Source organism: Lutjanus erythropterus, chromosome 3, assembly GCF_056507025.1.
Source record: "Lutjanus erythropterus isolate fLutEry1 chromosome 3, fLutEry1.hap2, whole genome shotgun sequence".
NCBI classification, from domain to species: domain Eukaryota; kingdom Metazoa; phylum Chordata; class Actinopteri; order Lutjaniformes; family Lutjanidae; genus Lutjanus; species Lutjanus erythropterus.
The window spans coordinates 41,274,792-41,302,553 of NC_139319.1; the positions used below are offsets into that span (position 1 = coordinate 41,274,792).

At 37.8% G+C, this 27,762-nt stretch overlaps 1 protein-coding gene across 1 annotated transcript in view; it reads left to right on the forward strand.

Moving 5' to 3' along the window:
* Nucleotides 1–3,788: 3,788 nt before the first annotated feature.
* LOC146330705 (inactive rhomboid protein 2-like) overlaps nucleotides 3,789–27,762 on the forward strand; it is a 58,215-nt gene continuing 34,241 nt past the window's right edge. Inside the window, exons 1-2 of the mRNA XM_084716222.1 lie at nucleotides 3,789–3,911; nucleotides 25,081–25,230. Of these exons, the coding sequence (XP_084572348.1) occupies nucleotides 25,093–25,230 (138 nt within the window). The 5' untranslated portion in view covers nucleotides 3,789–3,911; nucleotides 25,081–25,092. The remainder of the gene's footprint in view (nucleotides 3,912–25,080; nucleotides 25,231–27,762) is intronic.

Genomic DNA, 27,762 nt, shown 5'->3' on the forward strand with positions numbered 1-27,762 from the left:
GAGGCCCACTGAGAAGACGGTGTACGTGAGACCGTGGAATGATTCAGGGGCTTTCAAAGACTTACTGGAGATGAAATTCTCTGTTTAGCTGTGTGTCTGATCTATGACTGTGTGTCCACATGCTTCTGAATGTGTTTGTGGGACAGAAAGCTTTCTGAAGGTAATGGTGAAGGAAGTCAAAAAGAAGAAAAAAATAAAATAAAAAAAAAAGGCCACACATGCAGTCGTGTGTGTGGGTTAGTAATATCCCTCCCTGCTGTGTGGGGTTGATATAATATAAAGAAGGGTTGAGACCCCAGCCAACTTCAGGATTGAATTCTTTTGTTTTAGTTTTTGATCAAGCACATTTCAAACTACAGACTTTGAATAAATCCATTGTTAATATACTGTCATGTTCAAATCCTGCTGACTGAATTACTTTGATTCAAATGTGACATACTCCTAAACTGGTTCTTTTTTTCTTTTTTAAATAGATGAATGCTTCTGTGTTTTTGTTATTACAGGATCATGAAGATCCGATCTAAATCAACTTAGCAGGCAGAAATGTATATTATTTCACAGAATTAGTACATAAAAGTAGTGAGATAACTACTCAGAGATTTTGTGATACTGTCATGAAAAGGAGAGCTTTAATCTAAAGCCTCACTGTGAACTGTAAAGATGATTTGTGTGATAATCCTGTGCCTCGGACAGTTTTCTTTTTTTAGTCTAACTGAAGTTCTCTTCCAAGACTCAACATTTCACTTTCTGTATTTTTTTTTTTTACTTTAAATCAGTTGATTTCTGTTGTACGAACATGATTATCAGTTTTTTGATGACTAAGCAGTTTGTTGAGCATATCTGTGTTATAATTTGTTAATATAATGATTTTAAACATGTCAGTGGTTGAGAAATAATTTGACTTGTAAATTATATTAATAAAAGATAAATAATCATATGGATTGTGGTTGTGTTTTGATGCTGTGGTGAACAGCTTGAACTGAGCCTCCAGACTACTAAAGAAGAACAACTGTAGAACACTTTAATGAAAGATATACAGGAGAAACTTCACACAATCATTTAAGTCAAAAACTTAGCAAAAAAAATAGAATAGGGATGATAACAATTAATCAATGAGTCATTAAGAATTTGATTCAGTAAAATTTAACCAATCTATCAAGTAAAGATCTGAAATGCTGCAGAGGTTATTTTATGAGCGTGTTACACATTCAGTTATGTTTTTAATATGTAGGTTGTATTTATTTAAATGTTTCATAGGCTATGAAATACTGTCAGACAACATGCAATATGTTGCTGTGTTATTATATCATTATTTTATTCTTATACATATGATAATAGAATAGAAGTAGAGATATGGAATAAAGAAAAATAAATATGTACACAATGTGCATCATGATACGAAGATATATATTTATATATCAGTGTAAATAGAAATGCTGTATGACAGAGTAGACAGTAGAGTTATTGCACAAGTTGAATTATTGCACAGAGTAATTGCACTGTTAGGTTATTACACAGGATTATATAGTCAGTCAGCAGTGCACTGCAGGATTAATATGGAATAATTTAGGTTTTTCATTTCATTTCAGTGGTACATTATAGCAGGCATTAAATGGGCAGTGATTTTACACATGATCGCAGATCATTTTACTAGTCATGTGTTGTGCTTTTCAGTCTATGAACACAGTTCTGTGGTTGTGGAGGAGCCCTTTAAAGTCTGAGGAAGTAATGATGTTATATGAAGGGATACATTCAGGGACTGGGCTTGACATTTGAACTTGTACAGAAAATCTGGGTAAAAATTCAAAAAGTGACAGGGACAATACATAGAGGGAATTTGAATTGGCAACAACAATATAATAATAATAATAAAAAAAATAACAGTACAGCCCAAACACAATGTAAGCCCATGAAATATGTGAGAAATATGGCCAGACCCAACACAAACCCATCGGGTCCAGTTGGGTTCAGGCACAGATCTCAAGTTCTAATCTATGCTTCATTTATTTTTGTACACAGGTCTCTCTAGTCAAGTCAGTTTTATTTGTATAGCGTCGGATCATAACCATGTTATCTTGGGGTACTTTTCATACAGAGTAGGTCTAGACTGTACTCTTTATAATCCTATAGTTGCCATGAGCAAGCACTGCAGCGAGGAAAAACGTCCTTTTAACTCACAAAAACCTTAAGCAGATCCAAATACTTTTTTAAAATGGTGGGCAGCTATCCACAGGGTCCACCAGAGTCCATCAGAATCTCTCTTAAAGAGATCTGGGTTTGATTGTCAGATGAAATGAGCCTGTATTTAGATTTGCCCAGCCAAAGTATCAGTGAGTAGTACTCTATGTCAGCCAGTCAATAGAAAGCAGGAGGGGATTTTAATCAGATAATTTTATTTTCAACATTATTTTTTGTGGTTATGGTGGAGGGAACCCAATGACTTTTGTCCACAGGGGTCTCCAAAATCAAGAAAATATGAAGGTTACTTCTAGTAGCTTAAAATAATTGATTAAACAAATGAATTATGAGACAAGTACAAATTAAAAAGTTCAGTTCGATTGTTATGGACACAAAGGGAGGATTTCTCACAGGCTACTGAATGTCTAATTGTGAAATGTCACTTTGGTATTGTGCTTTGGAAACATCAATCTGACTTATTTCAAGGTCTGCCATTTCAAAACTTGATGTCATGTTTGAGATCCATTAAAAAAAGTAGAAGAAAACTTGGATCTAAAGACTTAAAACAGGTCGAGAAAGACTCAGTTAAATTCAGTTGTTACATTTTACAATAAAAATGAATTTATGCTGTTCACACAATGACATTTCTTTCAAGAGAACTAGGCCTGCTTCCAGGGCTGATGTAACTTATTACAAATACTTAAATTACTGTAATCAAGTAGTTATTTTGGTACTTGTATATGTATGGGTAGATTTTCAAGTCTGTACTTTCACTCATACTTAAGTATGTATTACATCATGTAATAAGCTAGTTACTTTAGAAAAAAAAATGTAGAAAAATTGTAGAATTTGAATTAATATTCAAACATTTCATTTGCATTGTTGTGGCCAGTAAGATGATCTAATCACAAACAGGTAAAAGAAAAGCAGGACGTATGGATGAAAAACCCAAAACACTGCAGCAGGCACAGGTTTGTAGTAGGGATGTTAACAATTAACTGCCATTTGGAATTTAACCAATTAAAAATGCATTCGTCAATATTTAATCAGTATTCTACAACTGTCAGTAATTGCACCTCATTTGTTGAAAAAGTAAACTTACACTTAAATTGACAAAAAAAAAAAGAAGACTTTTTTAGACATGCGTTTCGTGTGTTAGAAATTATTAATGATTAATCGTTTACTGATTGTTAGCGTTTTGGTTTGATTGAATGCTTCTATTGATAATCCATTACCCATCAACGGTTAAAAAGTAAGTACTACTATGAGAACAATTTGACAAGAGTACTTTTTGCTTTTACTGAAATACAAGCAGTACTTTTACTTGTAACTGAGTAATATTTTTGTAATGTCAAAGCACTTGTACTTGAGTAACATTAAAAGATTGTTTGTTTGGTGACCTACTGATGTCATTTTCCCGCTAAACCACTAACTGCATGAATTAAACAGAAATATGCCGCGTGTGGGATTGAGTCACTGAGGGGAGGCTGGGCTGAGCACGCGGGCGGGTGTTGGAGGGCTCGACCCTCCGGGTTGGCCCGGGCCCACCTCGGCTCCTGTGTGGATAGGATAAGGCGTAGCTCCGCCCCCTGCTCCTCCGTGGAGCTGCCGTCAAGGATGGAGGAGAGAAAGAGGGAAGTAGAGGCAGTGGTGGACAGTAGTCGACAGTATCGAAACGTTTCGGACATATTCTCTCTGCTAATGAATAATAACTCAGTTATTTCTTCTTGGAGGTGAGTGAAACGAGACTTTTACATTATTACATTTGTTTTTGGAAGCTTAAAGACGTTAAAAGTTAACGTTAACTTAAAATGTTTGGATCAACGGCCGTTATCGAGTTTTTAAAATGAAAATAGATATTAAATATATCAAAAATACCATGAGTTTCAATGGTAGGTTTGAACTTAGATTATATCAGTGTTAAAAATAATAATAAAAAAAAGGATAAAGAACACAGTTAGAGACTGTTCGCTTACTACAGTCGGTCGTCTTCTTCTAACATGAGACGAGCCTGACAGCATGTCTCGACAAGCCCTTTGTTGCTCTACCCGCTGGGACAAACACTATTATTCATCTCAAATTTCTTTCTGTTATCCCCCTAAAGTTAATTACAGTCACCGTGTGCCGACAAACTCAGTGTTGTTAAGTTCGACCCCTCCCATTTGTTTTTTCAAGAAATGTAGGAGGGAGTGTTCACACACGGTGTTTTCACTGGAATTTAATCAGGAATGAGCGTCACCGAAACAACTGACACTGACATAATCTGAATAATCAGCTACATTTTGAACAAGCTGCCCAGTAGGAAGAAGTAACACGTTTCACTTCTGGTGCAGCCAATGTGAAAGTCTATTCTGTCTATTTTTAGATTTACACAGTGGTGACTGAAATAGAGACAGTGCAGTCAGTCTGTGATTAGCTACATTTCTGCTCAAAAGTTACTGTTGTGTCCACATGTCCTCAGGTTTAGGGCTGCACTGATCTGTTTCACTGTCTATATATCTCTTGATTATTTTCTTCATTCATCGATAAGTTGTTTGGTCCATAAAATGTCAGAAAATGGTGAGAAAAGTTTGTAAGTGTTTGCTAAAGCCCAAGGTCCTGAAATGTCTTGTTTTGTCCACAAGCCAGAGATATCCAGTGTACGATTATTGAGAAGAATATAATTGATTAATCTGTTTGAGTAATTTTTTAAAAGAGAAAAGTCAAAATTTCACCTTCTTAAATGTGAATATTTTCTGGCTTCTTCACTCCTCTCTGATCTTTGAGTTGTGGACAAAACAAGACATTTGAGGATGTAATCTTGAGCTTTGAGAAACACTGATCAACATTTTTCACAATTTTCTGACATTTTAAGACAAACAAGTGTTTATCGATTAACTGGTTATCATTTAATTGCAGCCCTATTAAGAAGCAAAGAGAATGTTAATGTTTCAAAAGATGGAAACATAATTTTGACAGTTTTTTTAATTACTCAAAACTATAAAGGGATTATCATAATTGTTGATTAATTTAATAGTTGACAACTAATGAAATCAATTAGTCGTTGCAGCGTCATATAAAAATAGCAACACCTCTTTTAACAAACTCATTAGATTAATGAAGTCTGCAGTTGATTTCTAAATAGTGCAAAGAGGGTGAAAATGTAGGTCAGTGTTACTTTTTACACGTTATCTCTCTTGGTTTGAAGGAGTGGTGTAGTGTATGGTAAGTTCAGGTGCCAGTACATACAGTGGTGCTTTTTTCAATGTAGATTCCATGTTTTCAACCACCACTAACTTGCATATACTTGCTCTATCAACATATGATTAGTACTGAAATTATGCACAAAGTACTGTAGAGGTGGGCGGTGTGGACAAAATTATCATTCATTAATCATTACAGAATTACTGCAGTGTTTGTATTCAGAATGGGGCTGCACAATTAATTGCAATACTATCAAAATTACAACATGGTCAAGTGCAGTATCCAACTTGAAGAGCCAAAACCAAATTGCCATTTTCTGAAAAAATGAAAAATGTCAGAAAACAGCATTATAATGAAGAACTGTGGTGCTGCATAGATGACCTAAAAGTCTTGTTCTTTAGATGTTTGTTTGGTACAGACCCCAACAAATGTTACATCATCATGATTTTAATAGTTGTGTTTTTTTCAGTAAAAATGAAAATTATAAGGCAAAGATGATAATTCCCAATAATTACACTGCATATTGCAGTTTCAGTTGAAATAGTGACTTTTTTTTTTTACCATATTGTGCAGCACTAATTCAGTATCAAATCATAAAAACATAGTCCTATTCAACCCATTCATTTTTGTTTTATTTTAAAGCAGTAAGTAGTGGATCAGACTTTTTCTAGTTACTCTTGACACACTCATGCTGTGAAGACTGAAGGTACTAGCCACACACTGCCATTGTATACAGCCACATCTTGTGGAAAAAAAATAGGAAACATAGAATGGACTAGTTAGGATTTTTTGAAGTGGGGTTATTTCAGGTGCTTATCCATAGTGAGTGCATTATCTACAGTAGATGATGGTCAACAGGCCTCCAGTTCAGAGACACAGCATGAATATGGAAACGTACAAGTGCCCAAATGTATTTTGCTGCTGTCCCTGTACAAAGCAGTAACTTGCTTATCTTGCATGTTGGTACTCCTCTCTGCAAAGTGTGGGTGTGTCAGCTGTCATCTATTGTAGGTAATGCCCTGACTATTTATAAGCATCTCATACAACCCCACTTAAAATACTATCCCTTTAAGACTATGTGCAGAGACATTATTACTGTATACTGACCAGTTTCAACAATACAGTTCTTTTTTTGGTAATTGTTTTAAGAGATGAGTCAGGCCCTAACATAATAATGCTAATACTCCAAGTCCAAGTGAACTGAATCGCTGATAGTGACATGTTTTATCTTACTTTATACTAATTATATCTCATACAGTCTTTCAGAAGCCCTGTTGGCACTACACATTTTGTAGTATTAGCCCCCTCATGTTATTTTTAATGATAAATGATAATTTACCTAATAGCAAGGTATCAGTCTAAATATTTAACTTGAAGCAGCAGTAGTCGTTGTGTTACTTTCACTTCAGTGTCATCCTAAAATTAATTAATTACTGTATGAGCTCATCCTCCATGCTAACCCCCTGTATGATCTACTGTATCTACACCCATCTGTGTAAAGGAGGAAGCAGTGAATAATGGTGTGTTGTTGCATGGTGTTTTCCATTGTAGTCAATTTTAGCGCGTCATACTTTATGCAGCTGTGAAGGCAATCCAGAAAAAGGAAAGACTTTGTATAGCATGTATGCAGTACAACGAGCAACTATGCAACAGCTGCATCTGCATGGTTGAACAGGCATTTCGCCTGCACCGCCGGCACACCTGTCATTGAGTTAATGGACTGTGTCAAGGAAAACTGTGACCCAGGGGCAGATCAGACATAAAGTTTGCATTCTGTGACAATAAGGAGACATGAGCATAGCCTAAAGGTCATACACGTCATCAGAATCAGCAAGCAGCCTCTGTATTGATGCACAGCACAGAATTAGCATCAGGCAGTCACCAGCCAAATGCTGGTTAAAATATGCAAGTGGCTGGTAGATTTGTCACTCACCAGCTAAAAATACGATGGTGACCAACTGAGTGGCTGGTACGATTTGAACATACCTGGGTTTTAAACGGTTGATTTCTCCGGTAAGTTAAAAATGGGGCTTGTTGATCTTCAGGGCCCTTACTGGATTTTCAGGAACCTGTGAAGTAGTTTAATAGATTGATTGTTGCCTCTTTTGATAGAAGTCAGAGTGCAGTAACAGAGGATGCATCTGCACAGAGCTTTCAGTGTCTTCGTTGTTACCACAGTTGTACCACTGTACCACAGTTTGGCAACCTCAATTTACCCCAGTGTTACTCTTCTATTTATGCTATTTTTCCAACAGCACTTGCCTTAATCCTGATCTAACCTTGATCTAACATGGATGTGGAGCCTGAATAAACTAGCCTGTCCCAAACATTGCGGCTCTTTTAATTTTGAGTTTTGAAAACCATAGGCTTGTTTTCCAGTCACAATATCACAATCAGATCCTATCAGCAGTTTCCCCCAGGGAATTTCCTTCCATGGTCTTATCTGTTTTCAGTTGCAATGCCAAAACACACCCAGAAAACTTTTTTTTGTGACCTTATATAAAAACAACCCAGCTCAGGAACAGGAATATCAAGCTGCTGGCCGGGCTTTTGGAATTTTTTTCTTCCCTTCACTCCCATGCTACCCTTCGTTCAAAGCCCATGAAACATTATCTCAAAATATGTGAAATATTTGGATTGAAACCCAAAGATTCATAAACCTTAAAAGGATTTTGGTTTTGCTATGAAACGCTCAGTGGTGCAGAAAGTAGGTTGTACAGACCATTTACATTTATTGCAGCACAGAAATGGCTCAGTTTCCTCTATGTTTCCTGGGAGATCCAGGAGGGGACAAAGTGTCTTTACTCGCCTTCTGTCTGGCACTGCAGCTAATTTGTGGCTGGGAGCGAGAGAACACTACTTTGTCTTTCTCAGTTTGAACAGCCAGGCTGGCCCAGTTGATGAGAGTTTCTCTGACTAAACCCTCACAAGTTCACTGTTTTGGGTAACACATTGCAACATACACACACGTATACACACACTTGTGCAACAGTGACGAAGAGAAAAACATGAGGGTTAGCTGTACCTTGTTTTATGTGTCCTCACATTTAAATGAGTTATGTAGGTCACATCTTTAGGATTGTGAGGAACTCTTGGACTGGGAGCAAGACTGAGGAATTGCATAGTTGCTTGCTGTTATGCAGGTTTGAGCATGCAGATTATTGGAAAATGGCGCAATGTTTTAAACTGTCTCAGGAATGGTTAGGTTGAGCCAAGGTTCTTTTCAAACAAAATGCCTTGATCGTGAACGTGAAATACTGTCTTCTAATAGCTTTAAAATGGAACTATCGATTTGTTTGAGGGTCCAAAGTGCTATTATCAGCCACACTTGGGTAATGGAATATGTAAAGACCCGAGGTTTTGTTTAGAGAGTCATCATCAAGAGATATTGTGGTTGAGAGTGAAGATTGAGGGGGCAGTTTTCGATTGTTACTCAGACTGTTTAGAAGCACACAGACACTACTGAAACTCTCACACTCTCCTACGCCTCATCATGACTATCTGCTCAGTCATGACCGGTTTGTACTTTACACACTTACAGTGCGGAGAGAGCAAAGCAAACATGTTGCACACCTTGTATGAAGTTCATCAGGACGCTGTCGTTTCATCGCTGCCATCAAAGGCTTTGCTTGTCTTGTTAAGGCAGAGCACTCCTCTTTACTCTCAAGGCATTCTGCCAGCTGGCTGCTGGCCCATGTACTGTAGAGCCCTTTCACACTCAGTCCTCCTTGCTCTTCCATTTACAGCACAGGACTCGTCCAACAGCTCAGTTTGTGGAACATGGAAAATTCGTTTTCATATGCGGCATATACTTTTGTATGAATCCAAGGAGGCACTCTGGATTGTTGTTTTCTTGGATTAAAATTTGAAAAGAAGAAAAGTTGGGGCTTTTTTTTTCTTAATTGAGTTTTGTAGTTCAAACCCCACAGTTCATGTAGCGGATTTCTAGTCAGTTTATTGCAGCCATGCACTGTTCACATATAGGACTACAGTTAGGTTAGGTATTAGAGTATAGCAGGGTATTCAGAAATCCCAAAAGTATGATTTTCAATACTGTAATCATTAAAGTTATCTGAAACATAGAAGTTACAACTGTTTTATTACTGATGGAAAATAAAGCTATAAAAAGTACGGGCTGGTTACTTCTGCCCAATAGTCATGGTCTCATTGCAAATTAATTAAAAATTACTACATATGGAATCATGAAAGTATTGCCGTAACTTTATTTTGACATAAATGAATGAATCTTCCAACTACAGAAGCAGTTAAAGGCATAGTTCACCCAAAAATGAAAATTCAGTCATTATCTGTTCCCCCTCATGCTGACTGAAGGCCGGGTTTATGTTGTTAGTCCACAAAACACTGCTGGAGTTTCACAGGAAAACAGTGTTGCTGTATCTCCAAAACAATGGAAGTGAATGGTGGCCGGTTTTCAAATGTAAAAAATAACTGGAAACAAAAACATAAATTGTCTTCACACTGCTTGTCTTGAATAAATCAAGTCTCCTAAAGTTCCGGCATGCCATTTGCACACTGTTACACCACACACACTAGGTTCAGACTGTGTGCATGTGCACTTGAACGTGGGTCCAAGTTAAGGATCTGTAGTGAAGATTCAGGTTGAAAAAACATGGTGTAAATAACAATTTTTAAGTCAACTTGGCATGCTGGGGCTTTACATTTGGGGTGAACTATCCCTTTAATTAGCCACATGATACCTCTGTGAATCACCTCCATTCAGCCAAATGGTGCGTTGGCAACAAGTGTCATCAGGAACAAGAATGTATAGAATAAGAGTGCTTTTTTCCTATGTATTCATCATTCTATTGGTCATAAGTATTTAATAATAATAACTCTAATAACTAACACTTAAACATTTAACCATTAGCATTTAAACTCAGCAAGACTTGTCTAAGAAGTCTAGTTGTATATTAGACACGGTATTGTAATGTAGAAAATGTCATGTACATTACAATGACTTCTGTCACCAGCTTTAAATGATTTGTTTTTTCACAAAAATACTGTCATATACTGTATGCCCTGGGAGGTATGAAGGTATTAAAAAATAGATACTGCCCAAGCCTGATACTTAATTGGTTATTAAAATGATCACATAACTGTTTTGATGATTTATTTTGTTTTTTATTTAAGAAAAAAATCTAAGTGTAAATTCTCATGTCTTAACTCCTTTATGACAATTAACTGAATATTTTTGGGTTGTGGGCAAAATGAGACATTTGATGACATCATGTTGGGCTTTGGGAAGCACTGATTGATGTTTTTCACGATTTTGAGACATTTTATAGACCAAACAACTAATTGAGAAAATAGTGGACAGATCAATCAGCAAATAATTGGTAGTTGCAGTTCAACAATTTTGACCACCTAATGTTGTAGCATTTTGGGTGAAACCTCGAGCAATGTTCAATGATTTAGTTTTATATTAGGAAGTGGAAATTTTGGACTGGTTGTGGTGCCAGAAGATGGATCAGTGAGTCAACAAGATAGTATAATTCATCCTCTGTTGAAGAAAGTGTCAAAAAATGTAGTTTTTAATTCATTTTTGCTTTTCATTATCACTGAAAATAATGTAAAAATGATGATGTGATTTCTGCTGGCGTCTGTACCAGCATATTCCCTTATATCTGGAGAACATGATTTTTAGGCCGGGGCATCTCGGTCAAACCACAGTGCTTCATTTCAGAGGTGGGAAGTAACTAAGTACAAATACTTAATTGCTGTATGTAAGTAGATTCTTCAGGTATCTGTACTTTTGAGTATTTATTTTTCTTACAGCTTTTTACTTTTACTCCCAACATTGTAACACAAATATCTGGATTTTCTATCCCTTACATTTTCATAACAGGCCTGTTACTTTAGTTTTAATGCATTTGATGTCTGAACATCTCCATAGCACAGCAAAAACAAAGTGTATTATCAATTTTTATCTTCAAATAGGAAAAATGTCTGATTGCAGAATACATTTGCGGCCCAATAAATGTTAGATGTTTCCAGCAATTATTGACTGAAACATGTCGTTTTCTGTCAGGTGTCTAATCAGATGAATCAACATCCAATAAAAATGTCACCAAACATTTCTAAATGGTTTTTCACACTGCATATTCATAGTCCAGGGTGATCCTTAATCCTGGGCTAAGAGTCAGCACCAGGATAATTTAGTCCCCTTTTCACAAACATATAATTAAGCCAGGGTTAAGGTAAGCCTAGGACTATATGATTCACACTGCACTTACACTAGCCCTGGGTTACATGTCTGTGGTACAACAACCGATGTGAACATTTTAGAATGTCTTTTCATTTCTTTTAGCTCTATGTTTAGTCACTTTTTTAGAGGATAATCCCACAAACTCAGTTGGAGAGAGCACTTGGCCTCTGGCTAGCAGCTCTCTTAGCCTGGAGCAAAGTGCACTGTGAAAAGCCATCAAGTAACCTTTAACGTATACTTTGAAGTTTGAAATAGTTTGAGATTTTGCGATTTTTTGAGGTTTGCTTTAGGGAAGCAATCCTTTTAACTGGCATTGTCAATGATTTCTCCTCATGTTACTATTGTACCTCACAGTCAGTGTGTGCAAGTCCCACGTACAGATTTGCACTTGACATAGTTGTCCACACACTGACTGTGTGAGACGAGTTTCTGTGAAGATGTGAACGCTTTCCCAACATCATCACTTGTACTGTCTTCAATGCTGTCCTTCTAATAATAATTAAATAATAATTACAACTCCTACTATTATTCATCTCTCACTCCTCGTTGCACAGATGCTTCATAATTTTAATCACACTTGTTTTGCTCGCCTCTGAGTAATTGCATGTGTGAAGTCATCTTTAATGGATCGTTTCAGGGTTGCTGTGCCCATCTTGCAAATTAAGCAGCAGTCATCTGATTAAAAAAGCTTAACATGAATTAATGCAGTTTCAAGTTTATGGTATTTAAATACTTTGACTAAACTAAACGCATGGTAAACTAATAGTAACATTTGTATTTTTGTATATGTCCTTGTCAGGATCTATGAGGGAAGATGCATGTGAAACATGGTGGATGTTAAGAAGAAGTGATGAGGCAGTTATCTGAAGGTCAGTTCTTCATTTAGCTTCAAAGAGTTTCAGAGTAAGTCCAACAACATCTCTGGCCACAACAGCTATTTACACTTTGTACGTGCACATCAAGATGATAGACTTGTTCATAATGCTTATCTCAAACTGACTCATTCACTGTTGAATTGTACCAGAATACAGGACACAGTTACGTTGAGGTAAATGTTGATGATTACAGTGGTTGGACAAAGTGAAGTCTCAAGTCTTTGCGACAAAAGGAAGGAAGGAGGAAGGAAAGGAAGGATGTTGTTGTGCAGCATTTCCTTGATTATCACACAGTCACACCACTGACCATGTGACATATTAAATGATCATGACCTAACCTAAGGTTGCTGCTTTTATTATATTTAATGATGAAAGCTCACCACATTCAGAAGAATTCAGAAGAAGTTGTCTTCCAGCAGTTATTGTGACATTCATGTAAAGGGTTTGCTTTAACAGACTTATCAACCTTAAGCTTCTTTTTCACTGTACTGATGTGTTATTATCATTGAACTCCAAATACAACATTTGAGATGCCGAATAATGTAAGATTTTAAAAGACAGGAAAAGGAAAGATGTAATTTTTGTCTCTTAAGTTATGTAAAACTTTCCATGTGAATGAAATGATGAATAGAGAAGACCGGACACAGCCACTGAATGCATTCAAAGGACTTGCCAACCAATAAATAACAAGGCTGAAGCCTTAAGTGGGATACAGTTTGATGAAATGAAATGAAATCCTTGCTCAGCAGGTCGAAGTATTGACTTTGAATATTTGTTGCAGTCTGCACAGCTGTACAGCCACTGTTGGCTAGTCGTCTGTATTCAATCAGCAGCAGGAATAGATGCTAATATTTGTAAGCACTGGCCCCATGGACCATTAAACCCCTAAATTTGGTGACTAAATTACATTTTTGGCAACTTTAATGTAGAGATGCACCAATTAGAATTTTCTTGGCCAATTCTGATTTCTGAATTTTTTGCCAATTCCGATTTTGGCCGCTTCCGATTTTCAGTCTTTCTAAGAACTATAATTGACAGCGTTCACAAACATTTTTGCAACTTTTCTTATAAAAATTAAATTGGATGTTCATCACAAAACACTGACTTTTAAATATTCATTAAATACTATTTTACATTTTCTCTAAAGTCCTCCAGGTTACAGCCAGGCCTTATTATGTTTTTTTATTTCGATTATGAATAGGGGGATTTCGCAGGACATGATTTCACGTGATCTCATGTGGAAGCAAATGTAAACACAGACGCAGAAGTCAAATGAGTCTGGATGAGAAAATGTTTGAGGAGACGCATCAGCACAGGTTGTTTATTCTTCAGTCAGAACAGGAGGTGAGATTTTAACTGTCCCTCTGTGAACAGCAGTCTGCTGCTGGCTAACATTAACATGAAGAGCTACATAGTTTACGGCTGTTCTGTGACATTGTCAGCTGCTCTGTCTCATTGTAGACTGCCTGTCTTCTCTTTATCCTGTTCTTGGAATCTGTCACTTTGTCTGTTGTGTGACATGACTTGACCATTGTTGAGAAGATGTGTGTGACAATGACGGATACAAAATCGGATATGTGACGCTGACCGGCCAGTCACTCATCAGGGCCGGTCACGCTGAAAACTGTCCAGTTCCGGTCTTCGGCCAGTCGATCACTGCATCCCTACTTTAATGTAATGTTATGGAAAAACGGAACATAAGAGACAATTTACACAACTTGACACAACCTTTAGGCTAGGGCAGTATCTATTTTTCATACATTCATACCTTCCTGACATTTTACACGGGTAAATGGTATTTTGTGTTAAACTTGTTTAACAGCTTAAGTTGACTGCACTCCATTATACTGTGGTTCTCCCTTAACACAGGCGGAGCTGATCGTCATAGTAACACTATACCTACAGCTGGGAAACAACACACACACTCAGAAGCTCAGGACCTAAACGGTACATTTACTGCCATGCCAACAACTTCGCTGCTCGTCTTTTCCTCCTCTCAGCACACATTTACCGCCACTCTTTGCCACCACAGTAACAGTGATTAGTCTGCCACTTTCACGCTTGCTAAAATTACACACTCACTACAGTATTCTACTCTGACATATCAGTCATTGGGATTAAATTCAAAATACTCCCAACTGGGGCAGAGGCATTTGTCTTTTCTCAGGTGCAATGCTGTGTAGAAACTGACCCGTCAGCTGCACGCTACATTATAGCATCTCCTTGTCAGTTTGATAGAAAGAGGAATGTGTCAATCAGCGGTATTGAAAATCATATCGTTCAGATTTCTTACTCCCCTGGTTTACTGTATTACCATTATTCCACCCAAGCCTAGTCAGCATTCCTTGACTGTGTTGCCCGCTTTTCCGCTTTTCCTGAAGGTAGGTGTTTCTGCAGTAAACCAAGCTCAACTTCTTCACTAGTTGAGGAACCTCATGGCACACATGGCAGTACATTATGTCCTCAGATGTGTCAGATTCTAGACTCCTGCTTTCATTCACTCATAAATTTCCGTTGCTGTTTTATTTTTTCACAGTCCACCTTTTGTGCTCCTAGTTCTTCTGTATGGAGCGTGTTATAGCAGTTTGGGTTGGCTTAGTAAACCCAGACTTTAGTTGCTCTGACACACAGGTAGCTAGCCCATGACTAGTACGGTTTGCTCTTTTCATGGACTGTTGAAATAGAAGGTGTGAAGTAACCAGGATGTTTGCAGAACATTATGCTGGTGAAGGCTCACAGCGTGGAATAAAACTCGGTGGCCGCAGGTGGCCGCCCACATGGAATATTTAGTGGCCACAGGGTAACTTTTTATGTCGAACTCTGGGTAGCTTCTCTAAAAGTAGCATTATGACACTAACACATCACTCAAATTTCCCCAGAAGAAAAACCACATCTTTCTCCTGAGCTTTTATTCACTGTACTCAGTTGTATCAGTGTTGTCTGGTAGGTGACAGGGCACCATGGTAACGCTTCACTTTTCACCACTGAAGTAGATTTAATTTCTCAACCTCTACAAATGGACAAGTAGAAAAATGGCTGGGCTTGGCTTGGCTTCAGTTTGGTGAGACTCACTCTTTTCTACACACAGTAACAACAAGCTTTGTGTTGCTGTGGAGGTGTGTAGCGTAGTTTCTCAACAGTTCCCTTGGCTCAGATGTGAGGAGAATGCCAAAAATAAACAGCGAGTGAAAGAGTTCGGTTGCTTTGGAAGTAGGCATAGATGAGGTCTCCATTTTTTCCCATGTCTTCATGTTTTTGTATGAGGCTTTAGCTCTATCTAAAGCTCCCAGGATAATAATAGTTCAAATCCCAATGAAATCCAATAGAAAATGTTAGAATGTGGTGTTTTACAGTCAGCATGGTTTTACACTGTCATGACTTTCAGATTTTGTTCATTGTTTAATAATACAACCACACTTGAGTTCATGTTAATGAGCTTACAGTATGTAGCCAAGCCTGGAAAAGCACTAGGGCTGTGACTGACAGTTATTTTCGTTATTAATTAATCTGTCCATTATATTCTTGATTAGTCGATTAATTGTTTGGTCCATAACGTCAGAAAATAGTGAAAAATGTTGATCAAAGTCTAAGCTGGTGTCCTCAAATTTCCCAGAGATATTAATTTAACTGTCATAATGGAGTAAAGAAGCCAGAAAATATTCACATTTAAGAACCTGAAATCAGAGAATTCTGACTTTTTAAATCTAAAAAAAAAAAAAGGCTCAAAGTGATTAATCGATTATCAAAAAAGTTGGTGTTTAATTAAACAATTGCTTATTCTCCACAGCTCTAAAAAGCACCCATGTTTGTCAAGTGCTTCCTACTCTGAACATAATTCACAGTAAGTGAGCTTGGCTCGAGTGGAGCAGGTCAACTGCTGTGCAGAAAATGAAACACGATCTCCTCCCCACACCCCTACATGTGGGTTATGTATGGGGTTTGTAAGACAGAGACTATTTGTCCTGCATTTGGAACGCGTTACATGTATTCAAGAATATACAGCTCTGAGTGACTTAGCACAGACCAGCCTGTCCGCAGGTTTACAGGGGTGAACACTGCCCTCAGCATCATGGGAGCAAATGGGAATCCACACAAACAAACATGCTGACACATTCTCAGGCAGGCCTCTCTCAGGGGGACAGAGACTGAACCATGGTGACACACTCTCAGAGGAACACGTGATCTCACCAAACACAAAGGGGTGCTGGTAGCTAACACACATACAGTACTGTCCCTCTGATTAATGGTCAAGTGATGAACTGTTTAGATGAGCCAGTGAATAATTACACACCAAAGAGGCAACAGACATGCAGCAGCATTTGTTGGAAATGGTACTTTCCATGTCATGTGATGACATTAGCTGTGGGTGATGTCATTTTTCTTGCTCTGACATGTGACTCTTTGAGATCTGTGACCACAGTGAGTGAACAGGTTCACCCCACGCATCTGAGGAGCAGCAATCTGTTGAATGGTCTTTCCCACACTCACCCTTTTTTATAGTTTGCCTCTGTCTTCTTAGCAAGCTTAGACTTGACTTGATCTAACTTTAATCTTTTATCTTTTGTCATGGTTATAAGAGACACAACTCATGACCTACTCAGTGTAATTCACTCAAAACCCATTTGTTACATTAGTTAGATGTGGTTAGTACATGAGAGAGTGCATGGATTGTAAATGATTAGAAGGAAATGATTTTATTTAGTAAACATGCCCATATGGTGCTGCTGCTACTGCTGCTTACCAACATACTGCTGTTTCCAGACACAGCTGGGGAAAATCATGGTCATGGAGTCAGTGAAAATAACTCAGCTCATTCTTAAGATATTTTTCTTGCAGATGGTATCAACAGTGTGACAAAGCAGGCCTGCTGCTTAACACCAGTAGATATGTCTCTCATTTTTCTGCCTATGTTGGTGATAGGGCTGCATATTAAAACTCCATACCTTGAAGGCAGTGATACTCAACTTGCGGTGCCAGGTGGCCCTCCAACTCTTTAAAATAAAAAATATATTTATTTACTGGCCCAGGAAGGAGAGACAGATATGACAGTGTTGCATGATGGGATCAGTGAAGCTGCTGATAATGGAGAAAAAGTTGATCTTCGTGTGACAGCACGACACAACTGTTAGCTGAAGAGAAGCAACATTTTTGCAGAAATGATAATAACTGTGATGCATTTCATTCTAAAAGATTTTTAAAATGCTGTTCATTCTGTCCCTGGCAGGAGCAGTTCATGTTTATGAATCATTCCAACATTTCATTGAGTGTATGATGGGAGAGGTTCCAGCTGTTTAGGGCAGCGTTTCCCAGTCCTGGTCCTCAGGACCCACTGCCCTGCAAGTTTTAGATGTTTCCCTGCTCCAACACACCTGATTCAAATGATCAGGATATTATCAGGCTTCTGCAGAAGCTTGATGATGAACTCTTTAAAATATTACCGAAGTATTTACAACTAAAATGCAGTTGGCGTTACTAAATGCAGTAAAATATCTCATTTATCTGTCAAAGCTTGCACAAAGTTGATTTAGCACATAAATTAAGTTCATTAGTCAGTTAATTTGACAATAAAGAATTTCCAAAAAGAGATGAGTGATGGGCCTTTTAGTGGTGATTTATTCTACCTGATAAAAAACTAGAGATGCACCGATCAACCAGCCAGAGACCAGAACTGGACGGTTTTCAGTGTCTTCAGGCTAATGTTAGCCAGCAGCAGACTGCTGTTCACAGAGGGACAGTTAAAATCTCACTGCCTGTTCTGGCTGAAGAATAAACAACCTGTGTTGATGCGTCTCCTCAAACATTTGCTCATCCAGACTCATTTGACTTCTGCGTCTGTTTTTCTCACAGCAAAGTTTTACTGCAGCAAACTGTTGCACAGCGTCCGTCTCCGGTTTGTTTACATCTGCTTCCACATGAGATCACGTGAAATTGCATCCTCAAAATTCCACGAGAGTCCATGATATCACAAGATCACATTGCCCCTATTCATAATCTTAATATAAAAATATAACAAGGCCTGGCTGTGACCTGGAGGACTTTAGAGAAAATGTAAAATAGCATATAATGAATATTTAATAGTCAGTGTTTTATGATGAACATCCAATTTAATTTTTACAAGAATAGTTGCAAAATGTTTGCGAATTCTGTCAATTATAGTTCTTAGAAGGACTGAAAATCGGAATTTTTTAAACGATATCCAGTCCTACTACTGTGGTCATTGTGCAAATCAGAATTAAATTAGTTCAACAACAACTAGCTTACTGTAAATTCATCTCCATGTTCTATATCAGAGGTCTTGAACCCCATTTCCTGTTTCTAGTGTTTTTGTTTGTTTTTGTTCAACAATACATTTAGGCAGTATACACTTAAAGGCTGAGCAACTCGTCTTTCTCTCTCGTCTCCCTCGTGCATGTTATTAGAGAAAAGCCTCTCCTGATTGTCTTCCAGCAGAGTGGCAGCTTTCTCCCTGCAGATAAGACAGGGTGCAGAATGTTTAGGTTGAGAAGTTAAGTTAATTAGGCACTGCTTGCTAAATGTTAATGTGAAATTAAGGCTGGAGAAAAATGAAAGTGGGAACACTTAGGTTGCTATCATATTGTTTCACAATGTATAACTTCAAGATGGCTGAGTATTAATATATTTGCATGTGCTGGTAAGATCTTAATAAATAAAGGATATCTTTTTCCTTGTCCCTGGTTAGTAGCCTCATGCTTTGTAGCGAGGACCAAAATTAGCACCAGTCACCAGCCAAATTCTGGTAAAATATGAAAGTGGCTGGTAGATTTGCTTCACTCACCAGCCAAAAATACAAAATAATCTATTGAGCGCCTGGTAAAATTTGAGCATTCACCAACCATTTGGCCAGTGGACAATAGCGCTAATTTTGCACCCTGCTGTCTAGGTTTCTAGCTCTCCTATCTCTCCTCTGGAGAATACAATTTATAGTCCATTCCCATTACTTTTCCTGTGTGGATCCTAACAACTGCTTGTCTGCATTGATGACTATGTCAGCAGCGGCCGCTCCGTCACTCAAGCACTCTGTCCATTAGCTAAATTCCTAGCTATTTCATTATCTAAGTGGATTGGTTCCAGTCCCTGCCCATGATTCCACTAAACCACAGGCTGGATTGCCATCGGCCTCCTGTCTGTCTCAGAGGACTGAATCAGGCTTTCTCCCCAACCTTGAAATATTTATCACACATAATTGAAAACACTGTTGGCAGAGTTGAAATGTACACCCCTATTAACTTAAAGGTATTGTAGAAATGCTGTTTTTGAGGGTTTGAGGCACGAACAATATGTCGAGCCTTGTCTAACTGTGCCGTGGCTCTGTAGTGGAAACTAGGCTATTGACTGAGCCGGTGTCAGATTTCTCTGCTGCTGCCATTCCTGCTGCAGACACCCAGGGTCTCGCATTGATTTTCTAAACCTCAACTCCAGGACAACTTCAAGGCTTTCACGGCCATAATGACATAATGGATGTGTTGGCCGAGGCTTGTGACATTATAGGTTTATGTCTGCAGTACCTTTGATTTCACTGGAAATATTCAGTGTAATGCTACGAGACACTCTGAGCTCCAGGAATAGACCGGCTGGTTGTTTGCTGCTGACTGTGATTGGTAAAGACAGAGATAAGTAAGTTTGACAATATTATTCATTTACTGAGCAGACAAGAGGCTGCCATGAGTCTTGTTACATCAACTGAACTGTAGATGTGTTATATGAGTAGTCTAAAGTGTGCAGGGTATACTCACATAAATGTAATGTGTTGTTTGCCAACACTGACTGTGATCATTGATTAGATGAGCATTTAAATAGTTGGCCTTAAAATGTGTTTCAGACTAGGAATGTAACAATAATCAGTTTCACGATAAACTGTGATAAAATTTCTGATGATTAGTATTATGTTTCAAATTTTAGTTATCCTGATAGCCATGTTTGATTGCCACACTTTGAAAGATTCACAGTAAATAATGTCCAGCATCAACTCAAGTTTAGCAACAGTCTGGCAGATGCAGCAGCAACGTGGGTTTGTTTTGCACCAGTAAAAACACTGACATCACAAAGGACATGATGTACTTTCAAACCATTGAGAGGTTTAGTTCAGTTTATTAGGATCCCTGTTAGCCGCAGCAAGTGCTGCCACTGTTCTGACTGGGATCTGACATGTGCATAAAAAAATACAATATATAACTCATACCAATGTATACTGTACATTATAACATAAAAAGTTAGTCAAACAAAATACAGCACAGACAGTCACTCAGATACAGTGTATAATGTAATTTCATGTAGTGTGTCTAGTAATGTAATTATGTTTATCTGTAGTGAAAGATAAGTTCTGATACAGAATAAACAGTCTTTGTAACAGAGACATTTCTGTTTCTTTTGCATTGTAACAACATTCATTCTATAATTACAACAAAGTGCTACACATGCTGCTCTGCTTCAGTGAAAACCTTGAAATGATTTCAGTGTGTGCATCAGCACCTTGTGAATGTTTTTGAGGACATTTTAATAATACAATGATAATCATTTTGGTCACTATAATTGCTCATACCATTGCTTCTCTACTTCAGTCATAAGCTGATGAACTCACCCAGAGGAGCTCATATTCTGATGAATGTAGAAGTAGAAAAAGCTTTAACTAGTCACCATTATCATATGCAATCAATAGAAAAGAGTGCAAGGCTCTTTCCAGTTCAAGCTGTGGAAAAGAATATTGATTATTAACCACCTGGAGGATGCATGATAATTTGAGAGGAATATTGATCGCTGTCATCTGATGTCATCGGGTGTCACTCCCAACAGTATAACAGCTGGTGTATCAGTTGGTTTTTCATTAGTGGTTCAACTTCATACATTAGGTGCTGCAGAATCAATTTCTGATTTATTTAGTTGGCTAACCAGTTCCCATGAATTTATTTTAGATTTCAAATTTAATTTGTTCATTTTAAAGTCTCTTGTTGACTTATCAATACTGTATGATGTGTGTGTGTGTGTGTGTGTGTGTGTGTGTGTGTTTATCATTGAATTTGTCATCTACCTCTTTAATATCTGTGGGCAGTTCTGTCAATCAATAAGCAGGACTTCTTTTTGGCATTATAATTACATAATGTGATAATGTACCTCGACTTGTTAGTAGGGCTGCAACTAATGATTGTTGTCATTTTCAATTAATCTGTTGATCATTTTCTGGATTAATTGATCCTGTCACCATCTTGTCCAAATGTGGGGGGACACAGACTTTGAATGTTTGGATCTATTTTTCAAGTCCTTCCTGTGACTATTATTTTCATTACTGATCAATTTATCCATCATTTTTGTCCATTAATCAATTATACGTTTGGTCCATAAAATGTTAAAAAAAAATGTTGATCAGTGTTTTCCAAAGTGTAGAATGACGTCCTCAGATGTCTTGTTTTGTCCACAACTCAAAGATATTCAGTTTACTGTCAGAAATCAGAAAATATTAACATTTGAGAGGCTGAAATCAGAAAGAATTACTCAAACCTATTAACTGATTATCAGAATAGTTTGCAGTTCATTCAATAATAGATTCATGGATTAATCATCATAGGTGCTTAATTCTTTGGATTAACCAAAGGAATGTGTCCATCTGATTATTTTGTCACTATTGTTTCCTGAATACATTTCCAGAAAATGTACTGTGTCATGATAAGCATCAGCTCGATTTGAATGTAAGATTACAAATGTCATACACGTATTTATATTTCCCATTCCAGGTCTCAAATTTAGTCTAAATCAATAAAAGACAACTTTAGTTTAAATTATTATTAAAGTATTAAGTATTAAATGTAGTTAATTCAGTGCATTAAAAAATGAACTGCATGTAACACATGATTCTTGTGTTATTGTTTTACCACTTATACCTCATTATCACAAGGTTGTTGGAAATTATTTAAGAATTTGTGTACCTCTGTTTAATCATATCTTGACACACATCAGAGTGAAGCACTCCAGAAGACACGTCCCCTTCCTTTCCTCCTGCCTCTTCTCTTATAATTACATTAAATTAAATCAGTGACCTAAGCACTGTAGCAATACAAAGTTATCCTTCATTTCCTTTATCCTTCATTTTTCTTCTCCTGGAAGTGAACACAGAACCTTTTAAAATCACTTAAGAAATTGCCTATGAAGATAATCAGAAAGACGGGAAAGTTGGCAATGACTTTTTTTAGCAGATTGAACTGGAGGAGAGCCAGAAACAACTGAAGAGACTGTTTGTTTGGACAGACTGTAATAGTTTCCTTTCTGAGTTACTGTTGGGCCGATGGAGGAAAGGGCTGTGTCGTCTGTAATGCACTAATTAACCACAAGAGACAACACAAAACTAAACTGGAGAAACATTTACATTTTTTAAAGCATTTTGTGCTATTTTTTAGCTTTTGTTTCTTGTGTGATGAAAATTGACCCTGGTTAGATACTTTCCCCCTGACCCAGTGATCCAAGTCACATATAGACATTAGTTAGCCTATACAATACCAACATGCATTCACTAGTAAAGATAGGCTACATGTTTAAGCAGTGCCAGTGAGCTCAGATTTATTTACAGAAATATGTCATCCACTATCATCATCATAATTATAGACATTAGTCACAGATTTTGTTTGCTAACAACAATTTTGTCTTTGGTAAAGTGGTTCATTGTTTATGAATACATTTTGTCATATTTATTCTCAACAAAATTAACAGTAATCCTGTTAAAACCCTATTTTACAAGATATTACATGTAATTTCATTACAGAATATTGAGTTTGTAGCTTAATGCATGTGAATAATAACTTCTGCATATCTTCCACTAATTTCATCTTGCAGCTCAGCTGCTTTCAGTAGGGACAAGCTCAAACACTACTTATGTTGGGTATTAGCTCACTCATACACTCAGGTTAAAGACCCCCTCCAGTGAAAATGTTTTTAACCTTGTTAACATGTCTGTTTGGTGTTTTTCATGTGTTACAAAACATATCACGAGTGAAATAAACAGTAAATTCCTTAGCTGAGCATTTCTTGCTTTGATCTAAATATGACTTCAGTACAGATGTGAGACATTTCATGTTTGATGAAGGGCTGGGGCCTGAAATGTCACATGTGGTGATATACTATTAAAAACACTATAAGGAGAAGTCTCTGGTGTGTGGACTCAAAATCAAATCAGCACCCAGTACTTATCATTTTTGAATGTACGTGCTGTTTTTTTTTTTTTTATTATTAAGTGAACCCAAAGTATTAAACAGAATTATGAACATAAACTAAGAGGAAACAAAGGGGGGCTGAAGACCTCAGCCAAAAAGAGCAAAAGGAGGGAAGACGCTGGGCCAACTACATAGTGGGCCATCGGTTCCAGCGTTTCCCCCTAAACTGCCTAAAACTGAAATTAAATCTGAAACAAATAAAAGAGACGAGACTCTAAACTACCTGCAATCTCCAGATCGCCAAACTAACACAACAAACTAAAACAAAAAAACCCAGCACCTAAATGTGCATGTAGGAAAACCTGTATGGGGAGAAAAAAAGAGGAAGAAAAAGATTGTCCTCACCACCTGTGTGTCTGTCTGTGTGTGTGCTGTGTGTCTCTCTGTCTCTGCACTCATGGTCCTTCCTCCTCTCTGCCTGAGTGCTGATTGCACTCAGGTATGCAGCAGAGAGAGAGAGAATAGGATGCCACGTGTAACAATCATCAGCTATTTTGATAGTCAGTTGATAATCGGTTTGAGTAATATTTTTAGATATAAGAAAAAAATCTCACATTCTAGCTTCTTAAATGTGAAGATTTTCTGGCTTCTTTACTCCTTTATCACAGTAAACTGAATATTTTTGAGTTGTGGACAAAACAAAATATTTATGGACATCATTTTGGGCTTTAGGACTCACTAATCAACATTTTTCACCATTTTCTGACATTTTATAGACAAAATAACTAATTGATTAATCGTCAAAATCATCAGCAGATTACTTGACTATGAAAATAATCATTAGTCGCAGCCCTAGGCGCTATACATATCATTAGTGTCGATGCCCTGCCCACAGGAGAAGTCAAATGTAGGTAGTTACCATGATTAGCTGACAAAGCAGAGAAGCCAGGTGCAGCTACTTAGGAGTAGGGTGGGGGTTGGGATGTGTGGAGAAGGTGGGAACTATGGCCATATTCATGAAACCTTCAATAGTGATTGAATGTGAGGTGTAGAGCTATAACAAGGTATTTGAACCTATTATGCGAAAAAAAAAAAAAAACACATCAGGCACAATGTATTACTTCTTGCAGGCCATTTTATATTGTTTACAAAATGACTGGAGGTGGATTTGAATTTAAAATTCAGACACATCCACATAGATGCTCCTAAACTTGGTTTACTGGTCGAGGAGAAGCCTGTCTTGGTCATAACATCTGTAGTGCTGAGCGGAGCACATGTGGTGTTGTGATAAGTGATGTAAATGCTAAAAAGTAGGTTGAATTTGAAAGTGCATGTAAAACTTGTTTAATACAATTTGGTTAAAATGTTTTCTCACACTAGTGCTGTACTTTAGTATGATGATCGTGTCAATAAATCTTATGTGATGCAAATGTTTCAGTTATTTATATTTTCTCATCTCCAGCACTCTGACGGAATGGCATCACAGGGGGGGGAGGAGCCTCCTCCAAACAGAGGTCAATCAGATAGCCGTCTAAAGAGCAAGAAGCCACCCAGCCTCGTAATAGCCATCCCTCCACCTGAGGAAATGATGTCAGACGACCCTGCAAAACAGGTAGGCTCAATGCACTGGCCTCGACTTGACTCATTTAACCTTTTAGGGCAGATTGTGACCTAGAAGATGTATTATCACACTGACTAACCACTTCCTGTTATAGGGGTGTTGTTAAGTGCTTTCACATGCAGTTTGTATTAAAGGGACAGTTTCACCCAAAGTCAAAAATACATATTTTTCCTCTTCCCTGTAGTGCTGTTTATCCATCTAGATTTTTTGGTGTGAGTCGCAGAGTCTTGGTGATATCAGCTGGAGAGATATCTGCCTTCTCTCTAATAAAATGCTACAAAATGGCGATCGGCTCGTGGTGCTCAAAATGTCAAAAAAAAAAAAAAAAAGAATTTCAAAATTCAACACCAATATCTTTCCAGAAATCATGACCCTGTTACTCAAGATAATCCACAGACCTTGTTGTGAGCAGTTTCATGTAGGAACTACTTTCTTTCTGCAGTAGAATCTACCGGAGCTAGTTTCTCTCTACCGGGAAGACAGTAGTTCCTACATGAAATGGCTCACAACAAGGTCTGTGGATTATCTTGAGTAACAGGGTCATTACTTCTGGAAAAAGACACTGATGTTGAATTTTTCTAATATATTTTGGCACATTGGAGAGTTGGGCAATATGCTAAAATTTTCCAGCAACCATCGTCATCCCATCTTTTGGCGACTCGTGATATCTTCGTCCCCCTGTCACCCCCTCCTGTCCTCTCGAGTCTCAGCTGGGAGATGTGCAAGAGCAGCAAATTCACTACATTTCATATGCCGCATATGTTCACCGCATCCAATAAACAAAATAAACTCACAAAGTGTCGAGTAGCTTTCTGACTTAAAGTTTCTCTCTTTTACCAAACTGGCTTGTGAACTCCCCGTAAAACACTTCCGTCTTTGTTAGTCTGTCCACTCTTCCAACAATCACCAACTCTAGTTTGATCAAATTAAATCCTTAATTCACCATGTGAAAAGAGTGCAAAGAGTGGTTCTCTGCAGACCATTACATTAAATTATATTGGAGAGAAGGCAGACATCTCTACGACTGAACCAAAACTCCTCCAACTTCCCTCCAAAACTTTGAAACCCACACCAAAAAAATCGAGATGGAACAGCACTACAGGGAAAAAATACGCATTTTTGGGTTAACTGTCTCCTTAATAATAAAAAAAAAAACATCCTCAGGCCACCGCCTCTATTAAGCTTGATAATATTTACTATCCAAAATCATAAAATAACAACAAGATTAGTTTTGTTTATATTGATTTTCCTAAAAAGCAGGGAAATCAGATGGTTGACTTTGAATAAAAACGTGCTCAGTTGTGGTTATGAAAAAGCAAAAAAGCTCCTCATGTTTCCCAAATCACAGCGGATAATGCAAGTCATTTAGTTCACTTGGGTTAATGGATTCTTTGGAAGAAGATGCCATTCCTGTTACTCATTTGACTGAGTGTTAGCATATTCAGGGGATTTAAAAAAAGACTTGCTTTATTTAGTTCAGAAGGGATTAAAACATGTTAATGGGGGTGGCATGCTCTCCCTCTGTTCCTCTGAATTTGTCATTTGCTCGGGCAGGGAGGCATTTTGGACAGCTGTCTTGCAGGTTTTGGGCACAAGGCCACACATTTTCCCCCTGTCGGCCCCGTGCTCAGAACACAAACCATGGCATTTCAGCCACAGAAAATAGTAGGCAGGCTGAGTTAAATTGAGCATGCTGCAGCTAAACTATTCCTGAAGACCAACTAGTGTAATAAACATGCAAATATAGAGAGAACTATGAGAGGCGTGTACTGAAGTTTTGTTGTAACAAAAGGAAACAGGCCCGACACTCAGACTGCTACTGTGATCTTTCCTTTAGTAAGATAAATTTGGACATGTTTCTGACAACTTGTCAACTTTATCATCACACATTCATTTTTTATTTTTATGATCTGTAAAACCACAAAGAGCAAAGTTAGGACAGTTTTGTATTCTACATTGTGTGTGCTGTTATTGACTGTGGCCACATTTAACTCACTCTATTATTCAACACTAAGTGCTTCACATAGCAAAATTAGAACAACACAGGCAGGAAACAAATAGATGCTGGAGTAAAAATTAGAACGATGAAACTAGGGCTGAAACGATTCCTCGAATAATTCGAGTAACTCGATTACAAAAAATGATCGAGGAATTTTCTCTGCCTCGAGGAATCGTTTGCCAGCTCAAAGCATGGTATTTCGCTCGGACTACTTTTAATGCGGCACAACGCGCTGATGTCACGCACGTAAAGGAAGAAGAAAGAGGCGGCGGATATGTTCGGTTTTAACCATGGATGTAGAGGTAACGACAAAGAAGGCGACGAAAGCGAAGAGAAAGGCACAAAGAAAAGGCAGAAAATGTCAAAAGTGTGGGAGCATTTCAAGCTGGACACGTTGCGCTAATTAATGAGATTAACGTTACTGTACCTTGCTAACATAACGTTAGCCCTGCGGAGGACTAGGTTTCTATTAATTATGACTACTGTCGATGCGTGGCTAACGTGCCTTTCATACAGGCTTTATT